The following is a 21,689-nucleotide window of genomic DNA, read 5'->3' on the forward strand; positions in this document are numbered from 1 at the left end:
AACAAGAAGTGCAAGGGGAGTCGACGGATTGACATAGTGTAGTGTGGACCCTGCGGTAAGTAGATCTAAATACGTCGACTTCAGCTATGTTATTCATGTAGCTGAAGTTACATAACTTAGATTGACCTCCCCCTGTAGTGTAGACAAGGCCTAACACAACAAATATTGTAACTCAGTGTAATTCCATTATTAGCCCTCATTTTGACAGATAAAGATAAATTGATCAGTGACCTAAATATTGACGGTTGCCTAGGTGCAAGTGATCATGACCTAATCTCATTTGCTGTGTGCAACCAGACTATAGTCCCAACAATAAATATATTTGGTGCTTTTAAAAAAGCGGTTTCCCAAAGCTGAAAACAATTGGGAGCAAAATTGAGTAGGAGAAAAAGAATGTGAATGATAATTGGGAATTGTTTAAGAATGCTTTTCAAATACCTAAACCACACTATACCACAATCTGGAAAGAAAGCTTCTTTGGGTAAAAAACTTCCTGATTAAGAGGAGAGATGAAAGTAGAAATGAAAAATAAAAAAAAATATTATATAGCAAATGGAAAAATGTGGAAGTTAATAGCAATGAGCACAAATTGGCACTTCGTACATGCAGACGATTGATAAGGGAAACTAAAGGTATCAGTGAAACATCTGTGGCCAATGGGGAAAGGAAAATAAGGAATTCTTTAAATATATCAGTAACAAACAAAATCCTAGCAATGGTATAGGTCTGGTACTAGATAAGGATGGTGAAATTGTAAATCATGAAGTAGAAAAAGCAGAAGTGTTCAATAAATATTTCTGTTCTGTGTTCAGAAAGATGATGATGTATTCATATCTTACTCTGATAATACAATACTTTCTACTCAGTCAGTAACTAGGGAGGATGTTAGACAGCAACTATTAAATGTTTTTAGAACTGCAGGAATGGATAACTTGCACCCAAGAGTATTAAAAGAATTGGGCAAGATGCTATCTGAAACATTTAAAAAGTTGATTTAAAATGGAATGGTAAGTAATGAAAGAGACAAGTCAGTTATTCAGGTCAACCTGGACCACTTGGTAAGGTTGGCTTGTTTGAGTTACATGCTTTAATATGCCCAAATGCAATATCTAGCAACAAAGAATATAGGTTACACTTACAAGATAGGAGACTGCAGCCTGGAATGCAGTGAGACAGAAAAGGACTTAGATATAACAGTAGATAACCTATTAAACGTAACCTCCCAGTGTAATGCTGTAACTAAGAGGACAAATACAATCCTTGGATGCATAAGCAGGAGAATATCAAATAGGAGTAAGGAGGTGGAATTACCTCTGTATATGGTAAGAGTGAGACCATTACTGGAATATTGTGCCCAATTCTGATATCCACACTTCACAGAGGGTATTGTTGGAATTAATATTAGATAATTACAGATATTAATATGGGTGTCTGTGGGGGGGGGGTGTCTCTAAGTTAATAAAGGAATTTATGATTAAGTTTGAAGGCCAAATGGTATTTTATACAATTGCTCTAAACCTGCCTACCAGCTTAAAATCAGCTGTCACTACACCCAAGACCAAGGCAGTAAGGTAGTATTCAGAAGCATGTGATCGGTACACTTACAAATAGGCAGCCAGTGGGGAAAACCGGTTCATCCTGGTGTGCTCCAGCCAGTGCAGGTAAGGTCTGACAAAGAACTCGCCAATTCCAAATCTTTTTATACCTTTTCACAAATCAACAAGGTCACCACCAATTACCACTGGAGCTAAGAACTAATTTAAAGGCAGTTCACCCGAATGTTCAATTTTAATCCAGAGAAGAATTACAACCTCCTTTCTCCCTAAGATCTTTCCTCCCTATCTCTTCCCTTCCTTCCTGCTGACCACCAGCTTTTCACTGCACCTGGTTCACATAGGCTTGGCTTTGCAGATGACACTGGTATCCGGGGTGAAGTTCCATGTTGGCTGCTTAAGACAGATTCTTATTGTCTTATTTAAAGCCCTCTGCAGTCACCTCTATAGACAGAGACCTTCTTTTTAGAAACTTCCCCTTATCTCAGCAGTTGTTCTTTGAACCAGATACTCTCCCTACCTCATTCCTTCTGGCCCTATAACTCATTGTTTTCAAGGCCTTCCTTCTCCTTGCTGGTCAGGGCCTTTCTTTACAACACACATTTTTCCTTAACCAAACTTAAGCTAATTCGAATTTGTTGATTTCATATTTATCCTACAGATGTTGACAAATTAAAAAGGGTTCAGAAGGGCGCCAGAGGCTTCTGAAGCTCAATCTGTGTAGTTTATCCAAAAGAAGATGATTTGGTCACAGTCTACAGCACCTATATGGAGAAGAGATTTCTGATAGCAGATGGCTCGTTAATGTAGCAGATAAATGTATAACAAGATCCTCTGGTCAGAAGTTGACTCGAAACAAATTCAGACTAGGAATACGGTGCAGATTTTTAACGTTAAGGGCAATTAGCCATTGAAACAACAATGTGGTGGTTTCTCCATCACTTGAAGTCTTTATAATCAAACTAGCTGCCTTTCTAAAGGAGATGCTGTCCCACAAACAGAAGTTATTGCTCAATGCAAGAATTACTGGGGGAGGTGAGATGCAGGAGGTCAGCCGAGATGAGCATCATGGTCCCAGCTGGCCTTCAAATCTATGCATCTCCCCTTATAATGAGGCACTTCCCTGTTGGCACTGTGTTTTCTCCCCCACGAGCGAGAACATGTCACATCCCAGGACAGCCGCTGCCTAACAATTGCTTCATTTTTCTAACATGGGCACTTGTTTTGATAAATGGCTGATAAATACCTTCTTCATGCTCAGGATCAATGTCATTTTCCCCAGCACTCACTCAGACTAGTTAAGGCTGAAAAAGCAGGAAGTCGGCAGATTCGCTCCAAATGAGCTGATGCCCTGTTTTGCATGTTTTGATGAATATGCATTGCCTAATTTACACAAAATGTCAGCAAATAGCCTGATTACCCCAATTTAAGCCTGACAAGTCAGCAGCACCGAAAACGCTTTAGGAATAAAGCGGTCGCTGTGCTCCTTGCTGGCTCTGGTATCTTGCCTGGGTTGGTGGCCAGATAACCTAGGCAACTCCTTGAAGCTTTGTCCTCTTGCTCCTCCTTTGGGAGGGGATGTAGCTGTGTTGCCAGCCCTAAACTGGGAAGGGGAATCTGGCTGCTTCCTGCCATCACTTGGGCTTTCTCTAGCTGGGCTGCTGGAGGCTCCTTTCCCCTCACTGCCCCTGCTTGCTACTCCCATCCCTTGCTTGAGGGAGGAAGGAGGGTTCTGGCTGGGCAAGAGGAGGGTCCTGGCTGTGCTGGCTGCTCCCTGGCTGGAGATGGGGCCACAGTCATATCTCAGGGTCATTCTAGCCTTAACCTTGAGTCTCTGGCCAGTGGTGGATTGGGGATAGGGTGACCAGATGTCCCAATTTTATAGGGACAGTCCCGATTTTGGGGGCTTTTTCTTACATAGGCTTCTATTACCCCCCACCCCGTCCCGATTTTTCACACTTGCTATCTGATCATCCTAGTTGTGGGACTATGCTCTGGGCCACATTTTGTGGTTAGAGTCCTCCCAGATGCCCAAAGGACTGACCACCCTTCCCTCGCCAAAAAAATCCCACAGGTTATAAAGCCTAGAACATCTCTTCAGCTTCTCCAGAATAGGCCCCTCCCTGCTGGAGCTGGATCCCCATACCACACGACTGCTGGCTCTCCTTGCATTGTGGTGGGCAGGGTAGGAGCCCTGGATGCCTTTGGCTGCTTTAGAGCCACAAAACAGATGAGATATTGAACTTAAAACATCACTGAGAGCTTCCCACGTGCAGACCAGGGGCTGCAGGTGGGCTGATAAACCACATCTGTTTGAAACTGCGGAGCTATCAGCTAGACCAGCGTTTGTTAACCAGTGGGTCGCGACGCCCATGGTCATGAAAGGCAGTCAGGGGACGGGGTAGCAAGACATTAAAAATTTTATACTCTAAGCCCAGATAAGCTCTCTCCCCCCCTCCCCTCACTGTTCAAGGCCAAATATTCTCTGTTAATCTCTAGAAACACACACATACAACTTGTATTGGTCTTTCGGTGTTGTCACGGAGATATGTTTTACTCATATTTATACAGTAAACATAAGCGGACGCAAACATTTTTGACTATGACTAAGGGGCTGTGAACCGGAAAGGTTGAGAAACACTGATCTTGACTAATATTATTTGTTACACAGAAGCTCCTAGAGGCCTTGACTGAGACTCTGTCAAACCATGTTGTAAGAGACAATCCCTACCGCAAAGGGCTAGTTTAGAAGCTAAATTCTGCTCTTATATGCATGTGATTAAATCCAGAGTTACACCCATGCTTTTCTCTGGAGTTACTCCAGATTTACAGTGGTGAAATAGAACGGATTTGCTTCTAAGTGTTTATAAATGTAAATATCCATTGCTTGAAAATAGACCCAATGTAACTGAACACAAATGTCTGTCATAGAAGTCTGCATATAGGACTCAACTCAGCAATGGAAAATCTGGTTAATGAGACGTCATCTTCAGCATTTAGTAATTTGAATTAAGTAAATCAGCATTTGTATCTTCATCCCATGTGAAACCATGCTAGAGCATGGAAGAGCAGGCAGGCCAAGAGCTGTGTGCCGGGCTTCTATGAAGATCTGCTTCTGCTGTCATTTCGGCTGCAGGAAATCCTTTGTTTATCACAAAGGAAGCACATACATGGTTTTGCCCTCCCTGGTTTTCTTCCACGTGAGATCGGAGATGAAAACTTAATGCTGTTGCTGAGGCAACTGCTCTAGAAATGAAAAATAATTGCTGGGAACATAAAGCCACAGTACAACCAGGTTCTGGTGCTGTAGTCACGGTGCATTTTAGACAGTTTACCCTCATCATTTTAGAATGAACTATTTCCTGTGCTTTCCATAGTGCTTTTCAGCTGGGAGATCTGAAAGCACTCGCTAAAGAAAGGTAGGTGCCATTATCCTCATGGTGAAACAGAGGCATAGAGAGATTAAGGTCCAGAGCCAGTGGGAGTTAGGATGCCTTAAAAAGAACAGGAGGACTTGTGGCACCTTACAGACTAACAAATTTATTTGAGCATAAGCTTTCGTGAGCTACAGCTCATTTCGAAAGCTTATGCTCAAATAAATTGGTTAGTCTCTAAGGTGCCACAAGTCCTCCTTTTCTTTTTGTGGATACAGACTAACACGGCTGCTACTCTGAAACCTGTCAGATGCCTTAAGTAACTTGTCCAAGCTCATAGGGGTGCATCTCAGGGGCAGTCCAGGAATCAAAGCCAAGCTGCCAGGTTCTTACACAAGAAGGCAGAGTGGTGGGCAGGACTTTGGAAAACGTCGTTTATAGGCAGGCTGGGCAGAATTCAATGTTTATTTTAAAGATTTATTTTTATTGTTACAGGTGCTGGCAATGAAGGGGAGGGAGTAAGGTTAGCGCCGAGAGCGGGTCTGCAGGAGGCTCCCTACACAGCCAATGGGGCCCAAGTTGCTGGGGCACAAAGTGCTTGGGAAGCTGCAGTGCTGACCTGTGGGAGCAGAGACCCCCAGCCAAGACTGCAAGGAGAAGGTAGAGGATGAGCCCTGGCTATGAGGACAGAGTCATTTAGCAAAGGGTTGGCCTCCCCCAGGGCTGGGGGTGGGGCTCCTCTCAGTCCCAGCCAGACAGTCTCTGTTCTGCCCCACCAGGACTGCAGCCTTCCCCGTGCCCTGAGCCTGCAGGGCCCAGGTGGCACCGGCTCTGTGGCAGCACAGAGAGCCCCCTGCAGCCACAGGAGTGAGGGAAGGGGTCCACGATGGTGGAGAGGGGCCCCTGAAGGGATCCCTGCACTTCTGCAGGGATGGTGACACCCGCTCCCTGCAGGCACAACTGGGGGAGGCTGCAGGTCCACCAGCTGCTCCTGAGTGGGTTTTGTTTGTCGACAGCAGCAGAAATGGATATTTAATGACACCTAGCAATTAAACGCGAGTCCTGCCATGCCTACTTCTAGCTGTGTCATTCCCCTGTAACGAAACGGTCCCTGTCCCAAAGGTGACCTGTCACCATATTAAAGGCACAAGCCCTAAAGGTCCTTGCCGCATGACATCATAACCTAGGAAAGGAAAATGTTCAGCCTCATCCCAGCCATCGTCCTCTGCAGGAAGGAGCACTGGCGAGCCAGGCACCCCAAACGCAGACCATTTGGAGCCATGGCCAAGAGCACGAAGCAGCAACGATAATTGTCCAAGGATCCAAGCAGCAGCGGTCGCCGCCCCTAGTAGTGTTCCCCTAACCTGAGCATTTACCTACGTAGGAGGAAGAGGCAAGAAACTCCCAGCAGTCAGCCGGATATCTGTGAAGTGATTTCGCACTCCTCTGTCTCTCCCCCCATGCCTCAGAGCGCTTTCGCCTTTTACTTGCCGAGCCAATGGAACAGTGAAGTTACTCGATAGGCCAGCAGTTCTCAAACTGTGGGTCGGGACCCCGTGTTAATGGGGTCGCCAGGGCTGGCGGCAGGCTTGCTGGGGCCTGCGGCTGAAGCCTGAGCCACACTGCCTGGGGCCAAAGCTCAAGGACTTCAGGCCCAGGTGGCAGGGCTTTCGCTCCCTGCCAAGGGAGGCAGAGCTTGGACAGGCTCAGATTTCAGTTCCCCCCTCCTGGGGTCATGTAGTAATTTTTGTTGTCAGAAGGGGATCATAAGAACATAAGGACGTCCATACTGGGTCAGACCAAAGGTCCATCTAGACCAGTATCCTGTCTGCTGACAGTGGCCAATGCCAGGTGCCCCAGAGGGAATGAAAAGAACAGGTAATTCTCAAGTAATCCACCCCCTGTTGCCATCGCGGTGCATTAACCAGGTATTTCGTCTAGCTCCCTAGATTAATACCCGCACAGTTACTTAGCATCAGAGGAAAACATAGGGCTGCCCGGGGACAATATAATCCAACATGAACATCTCAGAGGCTAGTAAGATGGCTGGTGGCTCTCCCAGAGCTGAAACAGCCACTGCAGCTGTAACTGCTTCGCATGGACCTCATAGGAAACATCACAGTGAAAGCCTTAGGACTCGGCCTAGTCTGGACTAGCTAGGTCGGCTCACTGCTTTACCTTCTTTGCCAACCCCCTCCCCCATCATGTCCAGAAGCGCTATGGCATGGCTATTCTAGCAGAAGGCAGGGAACCAGGTTCTGTCCAAGGAGCCATATGAAGAGAGTGGATACTGCACCTCCTACCCTGCATTAGATAGAAGAGAGGTCAAATGACTTCACTTTAGGGTGACCCCCATTGTGTATTATAAAGAGGAGCCCTTATTTAGACCCTGATTCAGAAAAGCATGCGAGAATACTTAAACCCAAGAGAGCCAGCATGGCCTAGTGGGTAGAGCACTGGCCTGGTGCTCAGGATACCTCGGCTCTAGTCCCATCTCACCCAAGAGACGAGTCATTTGAATGTTCCTGTGCCTCAGTTTCCCCATCTGTAAAATGGGGATAATGATACTGCTTTTCTTTGTAAAGTGCTTGGAGATCTACTAATGACAAGCTAGGTGTTCATTATGTGTTCAACTTTATGCACATGCTTAAGTGCTGTCCTGAAGCCAGTCTGTGGCACTTAATATTCCCTGACCCTCAAGGGAGTTAAATAATTGATCTGATAAAACATGTATTTTAAGCATTAATACTGCAAATAATCACTGTGCTCCAGTATGGAATTCACTAGCCCCTGGGGGAAAAGTGCTGTAGAAATAAGCTTTGCCCTGGATTTTAGCTCCCTTTATAGCCCTGAAACAAAAGCTGTGACTTCACTTCAGTCAAACACAGAGCTTCTCTCGGGCACCAGCCTCCCCCACGTCGCTGGACACAGCTCTCGCCCCTCAGCACACGCACTTTTCATGCTTATTGGGAATTTTTCCCAACCAAACTAATGCCCTGACTGAGGCTGACCAGAGGAAAGAAAAATTCAGTCCGGGCACTGGTTTACAACCAACCAACCAACCCAGAGACAGGTAAGTTGTGAAAGGATAAAAAGACAATTGACTCAGAGTTAAGGGGAAAGAAAGTAAAAATGTTAGACAATGGTTCATGTCAGTCACTTGCTGCCATGGTAACAATTTGGTTTTGAAAGGATGAAAAGCACGGAGAAGGCCAAAGAGCACGTGAGACCTTTTCCTCTGCAACTCGCTGACTGGCATTTTTCACATGGTCTTTGTGCTGCTGAGCAGCGAACGCCTCCTCCACTCGCCTTTCCACGCTCGGGGGGTGGGAGATGATGATGTTCAGATTCAGGCCCCATGGAGACAGAAACGGTCTCTGAACAAGGGACTATTCTTCAGTACGTAGCAAGGAGTTTCTTCCACTCCCTCTCCCCCCAAACCAGTCACCCCACTTCTGCATTTTAGTTTGGGGTGGGCAAAGCCCACTAGAGCAGGGCAGGAAGGGATTAAAGGTCCCTGTTGGGGCTGCTGGCAGAGGCCAGCTGCATCCCACACCACTGTTCTATAGCCCAAGGCAGAAGAGAGTGAGTGGATGCTCTGAGCAGCCTGGGACTAGAGCCCCTGGAAGCAGGCCAGCTGGTGGTTAACCTGTCTCACTGATTTTATTTGTCAGTGGAATCAGATCCCAGGCATGAGGACTAGATCTTAGAGCCAGAGCCCCACCTATGCTGCATCTCCCCCTTTCTCCCCACGCCTGCTGGCCCTACTCCCACACCGCACCCCTATTTCCATCCCAGAGAGGCCAAGATGGGAGCAGCAGCACGGCCTCTACCCCCTCTTCCAGAGGGTCCCCCCAGGACTTACCCCAGCTGCTGGGGTAGAGCCTGCTGGGGTAGAGTGGTACGCTCACTCCCCAAAGCAGCGGGGCTTAGCCTGAACACCCAGGAGAGATGAATGGGGCAATGCACACCTCTGGGACCGATTGCTTCAGGCTGGCCTCAGGCGCAGCAGCGTTAGTTACACTTGGCTCGCAGTGCCAGGCTTTTCTTTACAGACATGACGGCCAGAGATTTCCTTTTTATTTTTAAATCTGTGCTTCTGACACTCCCATGACTCCAGGTACTGCGCCCCTTGATACAAAGCCACACTGCCTGGGCCTAAATCCAGCCCTGCCTGGAGCTGGTGGGGAAAGTCACCTAGTTCCAGCCTTCTTTTAAGAATCGATTTTTGTTTAGCCATTCGGAGTTCATGGAAGAGACAGCTCATGGGACACGCTGTGTAGTGCCCAGCACAGTGACTTCTCTTTAAAACGTTTGTTATCCTGCTGTCATCTGGTGAGGGAGAAGATAAGGTCTAATTTCCCAGTGAGCTAGGCCCTAGGTGGGTGGGTTCTGCCGTGGATATTTATTCACAAGCCGGCTGAAGTGCAACATGCAGATCTCCCCACCCTCAGCCCAGAGGCAATAAAGGAGAGGCTGATCTCTCTTGCTCCCTGCAGTCCAAAGGGGGCTCCTTGGCATGGAGCACAAAATGCTGCCTTGCCACCCAGAGCCATTTGCAGGAGTGGCAACAGCTGAGCAGAACATTCCAGGGCCATTCTACCTACGCAGGGGCCATCTAGGGAAGTGCTGTTGCCCCTGCTCCAAACAGGATCATTGTGAATCAGTGCCCCTCTGCTCCACGCCGAGCTGGCCTCTGCTGCCGCATGGCAATAAGCATGCTGGGACCAGGGCCACAGCGCACCTCTGGCTACACCCGCTGGGCCCGGGCTGTTCAAGGAGCCGCTACGTTGGGATTCTGTCTTGTATCTGCACTTCAGAGACAGAAGGAGATGGGGGGGCGGGGGATGAGGATTCCTGAGCCCTCTCACCTCCCCTGCCCCATGCAGCCAGTGAGCCATTTGCCTGAAGTAGGTCACAGGGTGGCTGCCTGAGAAAAGAAAATTAAAGTTCATGGAGGATAGATCTGTCAATGGCTATTAGCCAAGGTGGTCAGAGACCCAGGTGTCCCAAAACCTCTGACTGCCAGAAGCTGGGGGCTGAGTGACCAGGGATGGAGGACACACAGTTGCGCTGTTCTGTTCATTCCCCCTGAAGCATGTGGCACCGGCTGCTGTCGGAAGACAGGATACCGGGCTAGACGGACTGTGGGTCCAGCCGTTCTTATGCTCTAAAGATTTCCAGAAACAAAAGCACTAGGATCAGCAGATGGGCTAGACCAGTGTGTTCAGAAACATGGCAGGTGCCACAACTCACCGCTCTGCTTGGCTGCGATCGGTACCCAGCCAGCAATGTCTGCTCAGTATTGCACAGCCCTGTCTCCTTCGTGGCACCAGACCCAAGGGCATCCGCAGGGACTCGCTGTTCCCCGGATCCAGGCATAAGGAATTCAATAATCACAAGAGACAGTTTCAAAGGTTAGGAAGAGGATACATATAAATGATTGTGCCTCAGAAACAAAGACACCCTTTTCCATTCATGGTCACGGCGCGCATTAGTAAACAAGCACAGCGCTGACTGCTGCACCCTCTTCGGCGGCAATGCCTTCGCCATGGGCCTCAGTTAACCGACACAGCAACCTCCTCTCCCAAGCCCTCCCCCACCCACAATCTCTTCTGAGCAGGAGGGGTGGGGGCTGGATGCACAATCGGTCCTGCAGGAACGTCTGAAATTGGTCTCTGCACACGGGAATCCGGTCTCACTCAGCTCTGTGCAGAGCAATGGCAGGAGGTCGACGCACCACTTATGTCCCATGTCAACTCACACAGCTGGGCGTGAGTGGTGCAGACACTTCACACGGACTCTGCGCCCAGTCGGACTGCAACCAGCGGCTAACCTGCCCTTTTGATCACACAAGGGCACTAGGCAAAAATATATTTCTCCCCCCAGCCCCTCACTTAGCTGTTCCCTGCTCAGGTAGCCCTGTTCTCCCCTTTCTGTTCCTCCTACCCTACCCATGTCTATGCTATTCCCCTCCCATCCATGTTTTCATCTCCCTTCCCTTCAGATACCCCAATCTGACCAACCTCATTGCTCTCCCTGCTCTCCCCCTTCCTCAGACCCCCTCTGCTCCACAGCGAAGAGTAGATCTCTCCCTCCTCACTTTATTGCTCTGCCTTGGGCCAGGCTCTGTTAAACTGCAGCACCTCCTTCACTCTGGGCTCCATTCCCGACTGCCACAGACTTCCTGAGCGACCCGGGGTGAGTCACTTAGGGCAAAAGGGCTTACCTGACTCAGGAGTCTAAGTCCCATTGACTTTCAGACTCTTGAGTCAGTTAAGTGCTTTTGGAAAGCTTTGCTTTTAATCTACTGTCTCTATTTCGCTGAGGAACAAAAATTCCTTCCCTTTCAGGGGTGCCACCAGAGTGAATTCACTGGCTGTGAGGTGCTCAATATGCAGACTGTACCAGCACACAGGTTGATACTCCAGGCTTACACTGGCAACAGACAGACTAGAATCTGGCCCTTTGTGAACTCATTTAAAAAAACCCAACACGTTTTTTGTTTCATCTGTCCTTAGGGATCGGCAGCCTACTCGAAACTATCCAAAATAGGCTGCTTCACTTTCTTCTGAGGACACACAGGAGCGGCTGCTCTACAAGGCGGCTTGAAAAATAACTCGTGGGCTCTGTGGATGTACACTCAATGCAATTCTTTTGCTTTATTGCATATTGCCATCTTAAAAAATGTACAGTCTCATAACATACACAGCATTTCCTGGCAGCTAAACTACTAACATTCTTGCACCTAACTTGGTTGACTATTAAGCTAAGAAGGTCCATGACATATACTTCAGTTCACAAGTAATTTTTTCCTTTTTGGCATTATTAAAAAAAAATCTGTAAAATACACATCCAAGAGAAGAGTGGCTACCGACACCAGCACCTGTTTAAAAGTAGTTTTCAGCAATGGCACATGAAATTACCTGCACACGGCCTTTTGTTTGGAAAGAAAACTAAATAGCAAACGCAGCCCAATAACCAGGCTGACGGAAAACAAGAATGATCTGGAAGGGCAACTAAGCTCCCGAGCCTCCACTGGAATCCCACAGGGTGAAGCCTGAGAGCACCTCCTGGCTACACAGGCTGCGGAAGCGGGATCCCAATGCAGGGCTGGAGGCCTTTTCAAAACGCATTATTCTAGCTAAACAATTAACTGACCATTCCTCAGATCATCAGACATGAGACTCCCCCACCCACCAAAAAGAGTCCGTTCCCTAAATTGTGTCACCCCAAATTTCTTAAGCCATAAATAGAAAATATAAATAGAGGCACTTTAGTTAAGGAACAAGAATCACCATTAAACATTTTTTTCCCTTCTTCTTCTTCTTAAAACAAAGTGCTTCACTCCCAATCTTTGAAAATTTGCAGGTTTCGCAGTTGCTTTGATAGGAGGTGCAGGACTTTACTGAGCCATAACTTTATATTTATTACTGCTTTATACGCTTTTTTTTATACTTACAGTGTGTCGAACGTTGCAATGAGGAAAAACAAATATTGTAAGACCACCGTTCTTGATAACTCTTTTTAGAGTGATACTTCACAGCTTTCAGAAAGCACAGAGACCCCGGGCTGGCTCTAGGTGCTAAGAACCATATTTTTATATAATTAGGTTAAACAGCACATTTGCTATACAGTACATATAGGAAAAATGACATCCCAATCCCACCGATAATACCCATTACATGAAAAACTTATTTCGAATAGTGTTAATATCTAGTACAACAGGGACAAACTAATCTCTCCACAGGAAAAAGAACAAAAAACAAAAAGATAAGAATATTGATGGTATAAAAGTTTGTTGGTTTAAAAAAAATAAAACCATCACAAATAAATAAAAGCAAAAAGTAACAGTCTTCCATATATTCTGTATAATTTAAGAATATTAAGTGTTACTAGGTTAATGGCATTTACTTTTTATTTTCCAATTTTTTAATTTTTTTTTTTAAATTTATGTATTTATTACTTGTTACTATTTTACTCCCTGAGCTTTGGGGGTTTTTTGGACTGACATTTTACAGGTAGTTTTGCTAACAAATTTTAATGACAATATAAACAGCAAACCACTTGAAAAAGTACATTGTTAAGAGAGAAATATTTCTTGACATCATTGCTACTGTATGTCTGTTAAAAACAAGCGGCCCGGTTCAAAGCCCACTGAAGTCAATGGGGGCCTGTCCATCGACACAATGGGTTTCAGATCAAGTCCTTTGTGCATTGGTTTAAATGACCTTCAGTTCTGACCTACATTTAGGTTACGTCTACACTAGAAAAGCTACAGCAGCATAACCGTGTGCTGCGCTGCTGTAGTGCTTCAGTGTAGACACCCGCTACGACTACCGTCACTGTAGGTCGTCCATCTCCTCGAGAGAAGGCTGCTAGGCCAACAGAAGAATTCTTCCATTGACCTAGCACCGTCTGCACCAGGGGTTAGGTCGGCTTAACTACATCGCTCAGGAGATTTTTCACACCCCTGAGCGACATAGTTCGGTTGACTTAACTTTTTAGCGCAGACCTGGCCTTACAGAGGATACAGTTTGTCCCACTGAATAGAAAAATGGGGGGAGGGAAGGGGGGGGAAATGACAACACAAAATTGATGCTCTTTGTCTCAGCAGAGAGCCCCTCCCTCCCCCGCTTCCTATTTGTCATGGGCAAGAAAACGCTGTCAAGTTAGAACTATGTCTATGTATTGTTATAGCAATAAGCACACTGTGATAATCTGTCTTCATCAAGAGCAAGGGTTGTGGAAAGAGAAGTACAGTGCTTCCCAAAAACAACTGAAAAGGGATTATCAAGAGAGTGTACAGTACGGAACTACCTGGAACCCGCACAAGAGCACAGATGTTCAAGTCTTGAATAATAATAAAATGGATTGTTTCCACTTGACTTTTTTTTTTTTTTAAACACACTTCAGACTGTGTGCAAGGCTTTCCATAACTGTATTCTTACACCACCACTGCGGTCTCCAGGCTGATCCCCAGCAGTCCGTGATGACACCCCAGCACCAATGGTTAGGATAGCAGTGCCATTTTTGTTTCTCTCTGTGCTCTCCGACACCAGTTACACCAAGATAAAAAATTCCAAAGGGAGACCAAGTAGAAAATATTTCTCAATGCCTTTGTTTACTACAAGGAATGTTTTTGTCATCTCTTTCTCAGGAGACACAATGTTGTGCTTGTGCACCAGAATAACTACTTTTTGAACAATGTGATTGAAGGAAAGAAAATGGAATTTGCACTCAGTCACCAGTGTCTATATACGTGTTTGTGTGGCACACATATATACACTGTCCTGCTTGACAGAGACATACAGACACTTATATTCTCCATACATACCAACAACCAGACTTTTTATATACACCACACACACACACACACACACACACAGAAAGAGTGTGCCACTGTTTCGGTTTGAATTACAAGGCAGTATAATGAAAAATCCTAGCCACTTCAAAAAGACTGCTAATCAGTTTTCTAAAAAAATGTTTACAAAACCAAAGGATCAGAAGTTGAGTTTGGTGACCGGCCTCTCGCGGCTGCTGTCCATCAGCTGGTTGGTGATGCGCTTGCGATTCCGTTTCAGTTTCGAAAGGTCTTTGTCAAAGACTTCACCTGACCGTAAAGCCGAAACGAGGTCATCAAACTCCCCACCTTCCTCACTGTTTTCTTTCGCCTTTCTGGCCTTGCGCTCCCGCTCGCGCTGTTCTTTCAGCTAGGGGGGGGAACCAAGAAGAAAAATAATCCAGCTCATTTTTTGTAACACATTGACCTGAAAGGACCCTGATGTATATAATTTAAGGCCTTGTTTTCGGTTTTTGGCCTGGTCTACATTTAAGTAATTTATCATCCTCCCTCTGTGGACCGGGGTGTGATTTTCTTTTTAAATCGAAATGGCTATATTGCTACAACCACGTGAATGGATGCAGTTATGTTAGTACAGAGGTGACTGGCCTACTTATTCTCCCTCTCAAACCGGAAAGCAATAGCAGCATAAAGCACAGACATCCCAGTATACCTGAATCCAGAGTACGGGGCTGTATTGCTTTAACTGTGCCGACACGGTTAAAGCAGGACAACCTGCTGGTGTAATAAGCCTTCAGGTACCGCTGTGACTAGAGCTATGTTACTCTAGCACAGGGGTGGCCAACCTGAGCCTGAGAAGGAGCCAGCATTTACCAATGTACATCGCCAAAGAGCCACAGTAATACCTCAGCAGCCCCCCATCAGCTCCCACCCCCCCGCTCCCAGCGCCTCCCTCTCACCGGCAAGCCTGCCGATCAGCACCTCCCCCTTCCTTCCTCCCCGCACCACCCGATCAGCTGTTTCCTGGCGTGCAGGAGGCTTGGAGGGGGAGGGGGAGGAGCGAGGGCCCAGCAGGCTCAGGGGAGGGAGCAGGAAAAGATGGAGTGGGGGCAGGGCCTGGGGTTGAGCCGTGAGCACCCCCACACACACTGGAAAGTTGGCGCTTGTAGCTCCAGCCCCGGAGTTGGTGCCTAGACGAGGAGCCGCAAGTTAAACTTCTGAAGAGCCGCACGGGGCTCCGGAGCCGCAGGTTGGCCACCCCTGGTCTAGCAGCACTTTCGGGAGCCCCCGGGTCTGCAGTGCACGTGTGCTGTGCCCCCACAGTGTGTACGGGAAGCGGGCCCTCCGCGCAACACACCCTTTGGGGGCAGCAGCGCACACCCCTGTCCGTGCCTGGCCTGGCCGAAACATTGAGATTTTCTGGATTTCAGTATTGGAAAAAAAACCCCATTCAAAAAATTAAAAGGAAAAATTCAACTAACATTCCCTCATGTTCAGATCAGTGATCGAGCTAGTCAGAGACACACTTTTACATATTTCAATGGGAGGAAGGAAATAAGAGAAAAATTGATGAAATTCTTTTGGTGTTTTCAGCCAGGCCTGGCAATGCTGGCTGAACACAAGGGGCAGGGATGGAGACAGAAGACAAAGGCCACAGCCCCATCTGTCCCCAGCCTATTTGGGGTGATCTAAGCCCCTTAGGGCACTAGCAGGGAGCAGCCTTTGTGGTGACGGACCCCCACTCCACAGCGATCTCATCCTTTACTTAAAAACACCATCACAAGTGCCCCAGAACCAGTGTATGTTCGACAGCTGGCCAGTAGACGTCGTTATCTATTTTGGTCGCTGCTTAGCAGCTACGTATATTGGTGGGATTCCAGGACAGTGACTGTGGTAAAATGGCGTGCTTCCTATGCACAGTGCAGCAGCATCACACTGCTGGCGTTGCTTTTGGGAGAACAATCCCAGTTTTGTCCTTCTCTCCTATGAAAGAGGCTCCGGCATCTCTGCTCAGGCACGCCATAGTGACTATCAAAACCTTTATACCAGTTATCAGAACTGAACACAGTGGGGCCAAAATTATCCTTGGGGCAAGCTCGATAAGCTATGTGGAGTTGAGCACCCCAATGAACTTGGCTCCTTTTTCCCCATCAGATCATGAGAGGCCACATACTGAGAAACTGAGTCTGCAGCATTGCCTGCCTACTGAGAGGGTGACTTGTCCACAGCAGGAAACTGCAGCCGCCAGGACTCTCACAAGGTGACTCTGAAAAAGATTTAGGGCTCATGTTGGATAATCAGCTGAACACGAGCTCCCACTTCTTCTTAGTGTATGTGCAACATGCCTCAGGCAGCACGTGACCAGGATTCACCACTGGTTGGGTGTCTGGTTAGATCGTTAGCTTGCTCGGCCAGGCCACTGATGGGGAGTGTGACGTTAAGGCTGTTCCATGCCCCCAGCTCGCACTGTGATACTGTGGCCAAAAGAGCTCATGCGATCCTGAGATGCATAAACAGGGGAATTTTGAGTAGTAGCAGAGTGTCTGTATTTGACACTGGTACAACGGCTGCTGGAATACTGTGTCCAGCATTGGTACCCACAATTCGAGAAGGATGTTGATACATTGGAGAGGGCTCAGAGAAGAGCCTCAAGAATGATTCAAGGAATAGAAAACATGCCTTACAGTGATAGACTCAAAGAGCTCAATCTAGTTAGCTTAACGAAAAGAAAGCTAAGGGGTGACTTGATTACAGTCTATGAGGACCTATAAGGGGAACGAATATTTAATGGGCTCTTCCGTCTAGCAGAAAAAGGTCTAACATGATCCAATGGCTTGAAGTTGAAACTAGGCAAATTGAGACTGGATATAAGACAGAACTTTTTAACGGTGGGAGTAATTAACCACTGAACAATTTACTGAGGGTTGTGCTAGATTCTCCATCACTAACAATTTTTAAATCAAGCATGGAGGTTTTTCTTAAAAGCTCTGCTCTAGGAATTATTTTGAGGAAGTTCTGGGGCCTGTATCATACAGGAGGTCAGACTAGATGATCACAATGGTCCCTTCTGGCCTTCGAATCTATGAAACATCTGGCTTAATGCAAGATTTCACTTCCGTCCTGGCTCACACAGTTTCCAAAGGCAAAATAGTTGTGCCTGATCTGAAGTCATTAGGGACCTGTATTGGACTGCAATCTATGGTTATCTTAAAGCCACAGGGTCCCTTTTGACTCTGCTGCCTGGAGCAAAATTGATTATGCTTTGAAGAGAAGCAATTAGCAGCATGTACTATTTGTATTACAGTTGCACTTAGAGGACCCACCTGAGATGGAGGCACCATTGTCCCATGGGCTGCACATGCACAGAGAGAGAGATTCCCTGCTCTATAAAGCTAACCATCCTTGTTGATTTAGGTGGTGGGGGGGGAGGGACTTTCCTGGAGACCTCACAGTCTAAACAGACAAGACACACTAAGGTGGGAGAAATCAAGTCAGTCTTATCCCCATTTTACAGCTTGGAAACAGACTCAGAGAGATGAAATGACTTGTCCGAGATCACAGGCAGTCCGGAGCACAGCTGGATAGGCTGGACCCAGGTCTTCTACATCCCAGTCCAGTGCACTCTTCACAAGACCATCCTTCCTCTCAAGGCGAAGAGACGGACTTAGGTGGTTCCAGGTGGGATTTCCAAAAGTTCTCAGCATAGGCTTAACTGTTCCCATTGAAGTCACTGGAAGTTCCACCATCCATGTCAAAGGCAGCAGAATTAGGTCAAGATGCAGAACTTCCAAAGTCCCACCCCACACTAGCCCTGAGGACTGAAATGAATCCTACATTTCTGAGCACATGCTAATGAAACAGTCCCCGTCTCAGTTCCTCCCCACCCTTCTCCTCCCTGTCTAGCATCCTGATGCACACGCAGACATTGACTCAACCAGGCCTACAGTACGAACACTAAAGATCGTAGCGAGCAGGTTTTCTTCTAACCTGTGCTTCCATGCGTGCCCGACGCTCATCCTCCTCCTTCCTTTTCCTCAGGTTTTCGTTCTCCTGCTTGGCCTCAGTCACAGCTTGAAGAAACTGATCAAAGATCCCAAAGAACTCATCTGGCTGCATTTTGCTCGAGTCTTCCCCGAAGTACTTCACTGCCTTGGTAAACTGGGGAAAGAACAGGAAGGACTAGTTTAGTAAGCTAGTGAGAGAATCCACTGAACCAATAAAATCCTTTCCTGAAAACTATCTGCCTGACAGATAACCAGAATAATATTTAAGGTGGTATTTGATGGCACATGGAATTAAAGGGGAAATGATTATCTATTAATTCTAGTCTCAGTTTACCGAAAAAAAAAAAAAGTCATACTTTGTCTTCTGCTCATTAAGTGATGGCTTTTAAGAGAAGATTTTCCAGTTGGCTGTTCCTTTAAATGCCCCTTTTTTAAATCATGTAAGAAATTTTACACTCCTGTTTCTGCTTAACATCCTTTATTACCTAACTCGGTTTTATTAACTAAGCAGTAGTAAAAACAAGGAAGCAAAATATTGTGGTGCCAAAGACTGAAGACATAAAACTAATAGTAGACACGGCAGGGGCAGGAAACTTACACTTTTAAGTTTTCTTTGAAGTATTTTTTGGGGGTATTATTTATTGTTGCCACATGGTTCAATATTAAAACCAAATGTGTTAGTGAAGCTTTTAAAAGGCATTTATTATTCAGCTTAGAAACTACACCAGTTAGAGGAGTAGGAGTTTGCAAGACCTATAGTACCATTCATGGACAATTAATGTGATTATAGCAACACTGCAGCTAAGGTTGACGCAAGACTTCCATTATAAGCCGCTGCTTCTAGGTTTCTTTAAAACTGATAGAAGTTATCCTTTGGACCGACGTTCCTTGCACTTATTTGCAGCTTGGGAGAAGGAAAGGCAAGGCAGAGAGAGAGAGAGAGAGCGCGCGCGCCTAAAGCTTGTTAAAATTGTGATTGTACGTTTTTGAGATTATCGAGTTTTAAAAAAAACTCGAACAAAAAAACCCATTTACTAGTTACTTTTGTTTCCACTCTGCTAAGTGAGGATAAAGATTACGGGTAACATTTTTGAAAGTGCCTAAATGCACTTATTTTCAAAAGAGACTTAGCCACTTCCTAAGTCTCATTGAAGGTCAGTGGAACTTAGAATATTAAGGACCAGATTTTAAAAGGTATTTAGGGGCCTAAAGATACAAATAGGTGCCTAGTGGAATTTTCCAAAGCACCCAAGTGACTGATTCCCATTGAAGTCAATGGCAGCTAGGCACTGCTTTTGAAAATCCCACAAGACACCTATCCTCACCTTTTAGCCCCTAAATAGACTATAAAGGGCCAGATTTTTAAAGGTAAGTCCCATTGACTTTCAATGAGACTTAGGAACTGAAGTGCTTACAGGGGTGTGAATTGCATCACACACCAGTGTGTTGCGCTGTTACTCCCCTCTGTGGGCATTGAGGGCACAAGCTACAAGGTACCTACCTTGCGCTAACATAATCCCATTGAAAAGAGGACAATGTTCACACGATCTAGGTGCCTTGCACCCTCAGCGTCCACACAGGGGAGGTACAGCACAGCACAACTAGTACGTTCTGCAATTCACACCCCTTAGTCCAAACTGCTGGGCAAAGTCTTAGGCAATTCTGAAAACGTTACCCTCCTACCACCCGGAACTTTCCAGAAGATTGACCCAGCATCCCCAAAAATAGCGATAACGAGACTCAAACCCAGAGGAGCCTTTTAAAGGTGGGCATCACATAAACTGAACACAACGCAGGGCCCAGTGCCTGGCTGCTGCACTGTCTGACAGCTGTCGAAGCAGCAGCTCAGCCGTTTTAGAGCAGGCCTTGAGTGACACTTAGGACTTGTCGACACTAGAGCGAGCCGTCAACTGGAGCATCTCCACTGACTGAAATGCACCTTGCGTCTATACATAAGAGCGTACCAGCTGATTGGCCAAAGGGCAGCATTAAGTTACCCTGATAGCTGGTACGGGTGAGTGCCCACTGCAGCTCAATCTGCTGAGCGCCAGCATGGATGCGGCCCATGGGGCTGTGACTGCCGACAGGTCCCACCTTCGATCATTCCCTCAGCCAGGGAACTTCAGAGACCTGCTGGCTGAGAATCCCACAACCCCACTCTGCACCCTGCAGATCAGGAGTGGAGGTGGCATTTCTATGGAGTGGAGTGGTACGGGGGGAGACACGGTCAGAGGATATGGTCAGATGGGGCGGGAGGAGGGCTGAAGACCTGTGGTGCTGGAGTTGGGGAGAAGATATCTGAGGGCCATGCCTGGAGGGCATTTATGGGCAGGCGGAAGGGTGTGTGTGGGGGTGTGTATTTGTGTGTGGGGGTGTGTGTGTGTGGGGGGGGTGTGCGTGCACATGCGCGCACTCTGCTAGTAGTGACACCGACTGAAACACAAAGTGCTCTAGGGCAGACGAGCCCATAAACTGCAGGATTTGAGAAAGGCTTCAGTCATCACTGGGTTAGTCCTCTCTTTCTCCGGAGATAGCAGGGTCAGCCACACAGGTCTCAGAATAGAAGAGTGAGGTTATGTCACTTTCAGGGAGTGTGTCTTTTCTGTTTGCAATTGATCACATGTATTGGTGTATGTACTGGCTGTATTTTCTGCTAATCAATCAATCACTAGATACAATAGCATGCCTGCTCACTATCCTCAATCTTTGTAGGAGACCACTTACCACAGCATCCAGCAACAGTGTTTCTGACTTTGAAATGCTCAACTGTTCAAGTTCTTAAACAAAAAAAAAACCACCACTGAGTTTGAGGGAAGGTTTTTTTGATAAAAATCTAATGCGAGTAGTTGATCTATTGTTTCTATCCTTTGGGGTAGATCTATGGACATACGACACACAATGTCAGAAGATCCTTTAATACCGAACCACTCCGCTCTAAAGTAATTCCCTATGGATTATACCAGGGATCTTACCAGTTCTTTAGCTTCCATCAGAAGATCTTCAACGTCGGAGAAGCCAAAGCTGGCTAACGTGATGAACTGGCTGACCACCGACACAAACTTGTCTCCAGGCTGAGAGAGCTGCGATTTCTGGTATTCCAGTTCCTTAAGGAAATAAATTTAATTCTGGTCAGTGTCTGTTTAAAAAGGGACATAGGATTGAGCATATTTAACAAACCCCAAATTTATCCTATCTTAAACCACGCTTTGCAAGTCTCTTTCCCCATGTAGAAGCTATAACACAGGTAAGATTTCAATTACTTTACTAGATGGTCTGACAATAAACCCTAGGACCTAGGTGTCACAAAGATGTGACACTAACTCTCTGTTCTTGCGAGAAAGCAGGGTGTCGAAATACATGAGAACATAAGAACAGGCATACAGGGTCAGAGCAAAGGTCCATCTGGCCCAATATCCTGTCTTCTGACAGTGGCCAATGCCAAGTGCTTCAGAGG

General features: G+C 46.6%; 1 protein-coding gene across 3 annotated transcripts in view; it reads right to left on the reverse strand.

Moving 5' to 3' along the window:
* Nucleotides 1–11,565: 11,565 nt before the first annotated feature.
* DAAM1 (dishevelled associated activator of morphogenesis 1) overlaps nucleotides 11,566–21,689 on the reverse strand; it is a 187,622-nt gene continuing 177,498 nt past the window's right edge. For all 3 annotated transcript variants that reach the window (XM_075129958.1, XM_075129959.1, XM_048851996.2), the window contains 3 exons: nucleotides 21,208–21,339; nucleotides 18,219–18,389; nucleotides 11,566–14,640 (listed from right to left, as the gene is read on the reverse strand). In XM_075129958.1, coding sequence (XP_074986059.1) covers nucleotides 14,431–14,640; nucleotides 18,219–18,389; nucleotides 21,208–21,339 — 513 coding nt within the window. In that variant the 3' untranslated portion in view covers nucleotides 11,566–14,430. The remainder of the gene's footprint in view (nucleotides 14,641–18,218; nucleotides 18,390–21,207; nucleotides 21,340–21,689) is intronic.

The sequence above is a fragment of the Caretta caretta genome, chromosome 6, assembly GCF_965140235.1.
Source record: "Caretta caretta isolate rCarCar2 chromosome 6, rCarCar1.hap1, whole genome shotgun sequence".
Lineage (NCBI taxonomy): Eukaryota > Metazoa > Chordata > Testudines > Cheloniidae > Caretta > Caretta caretta.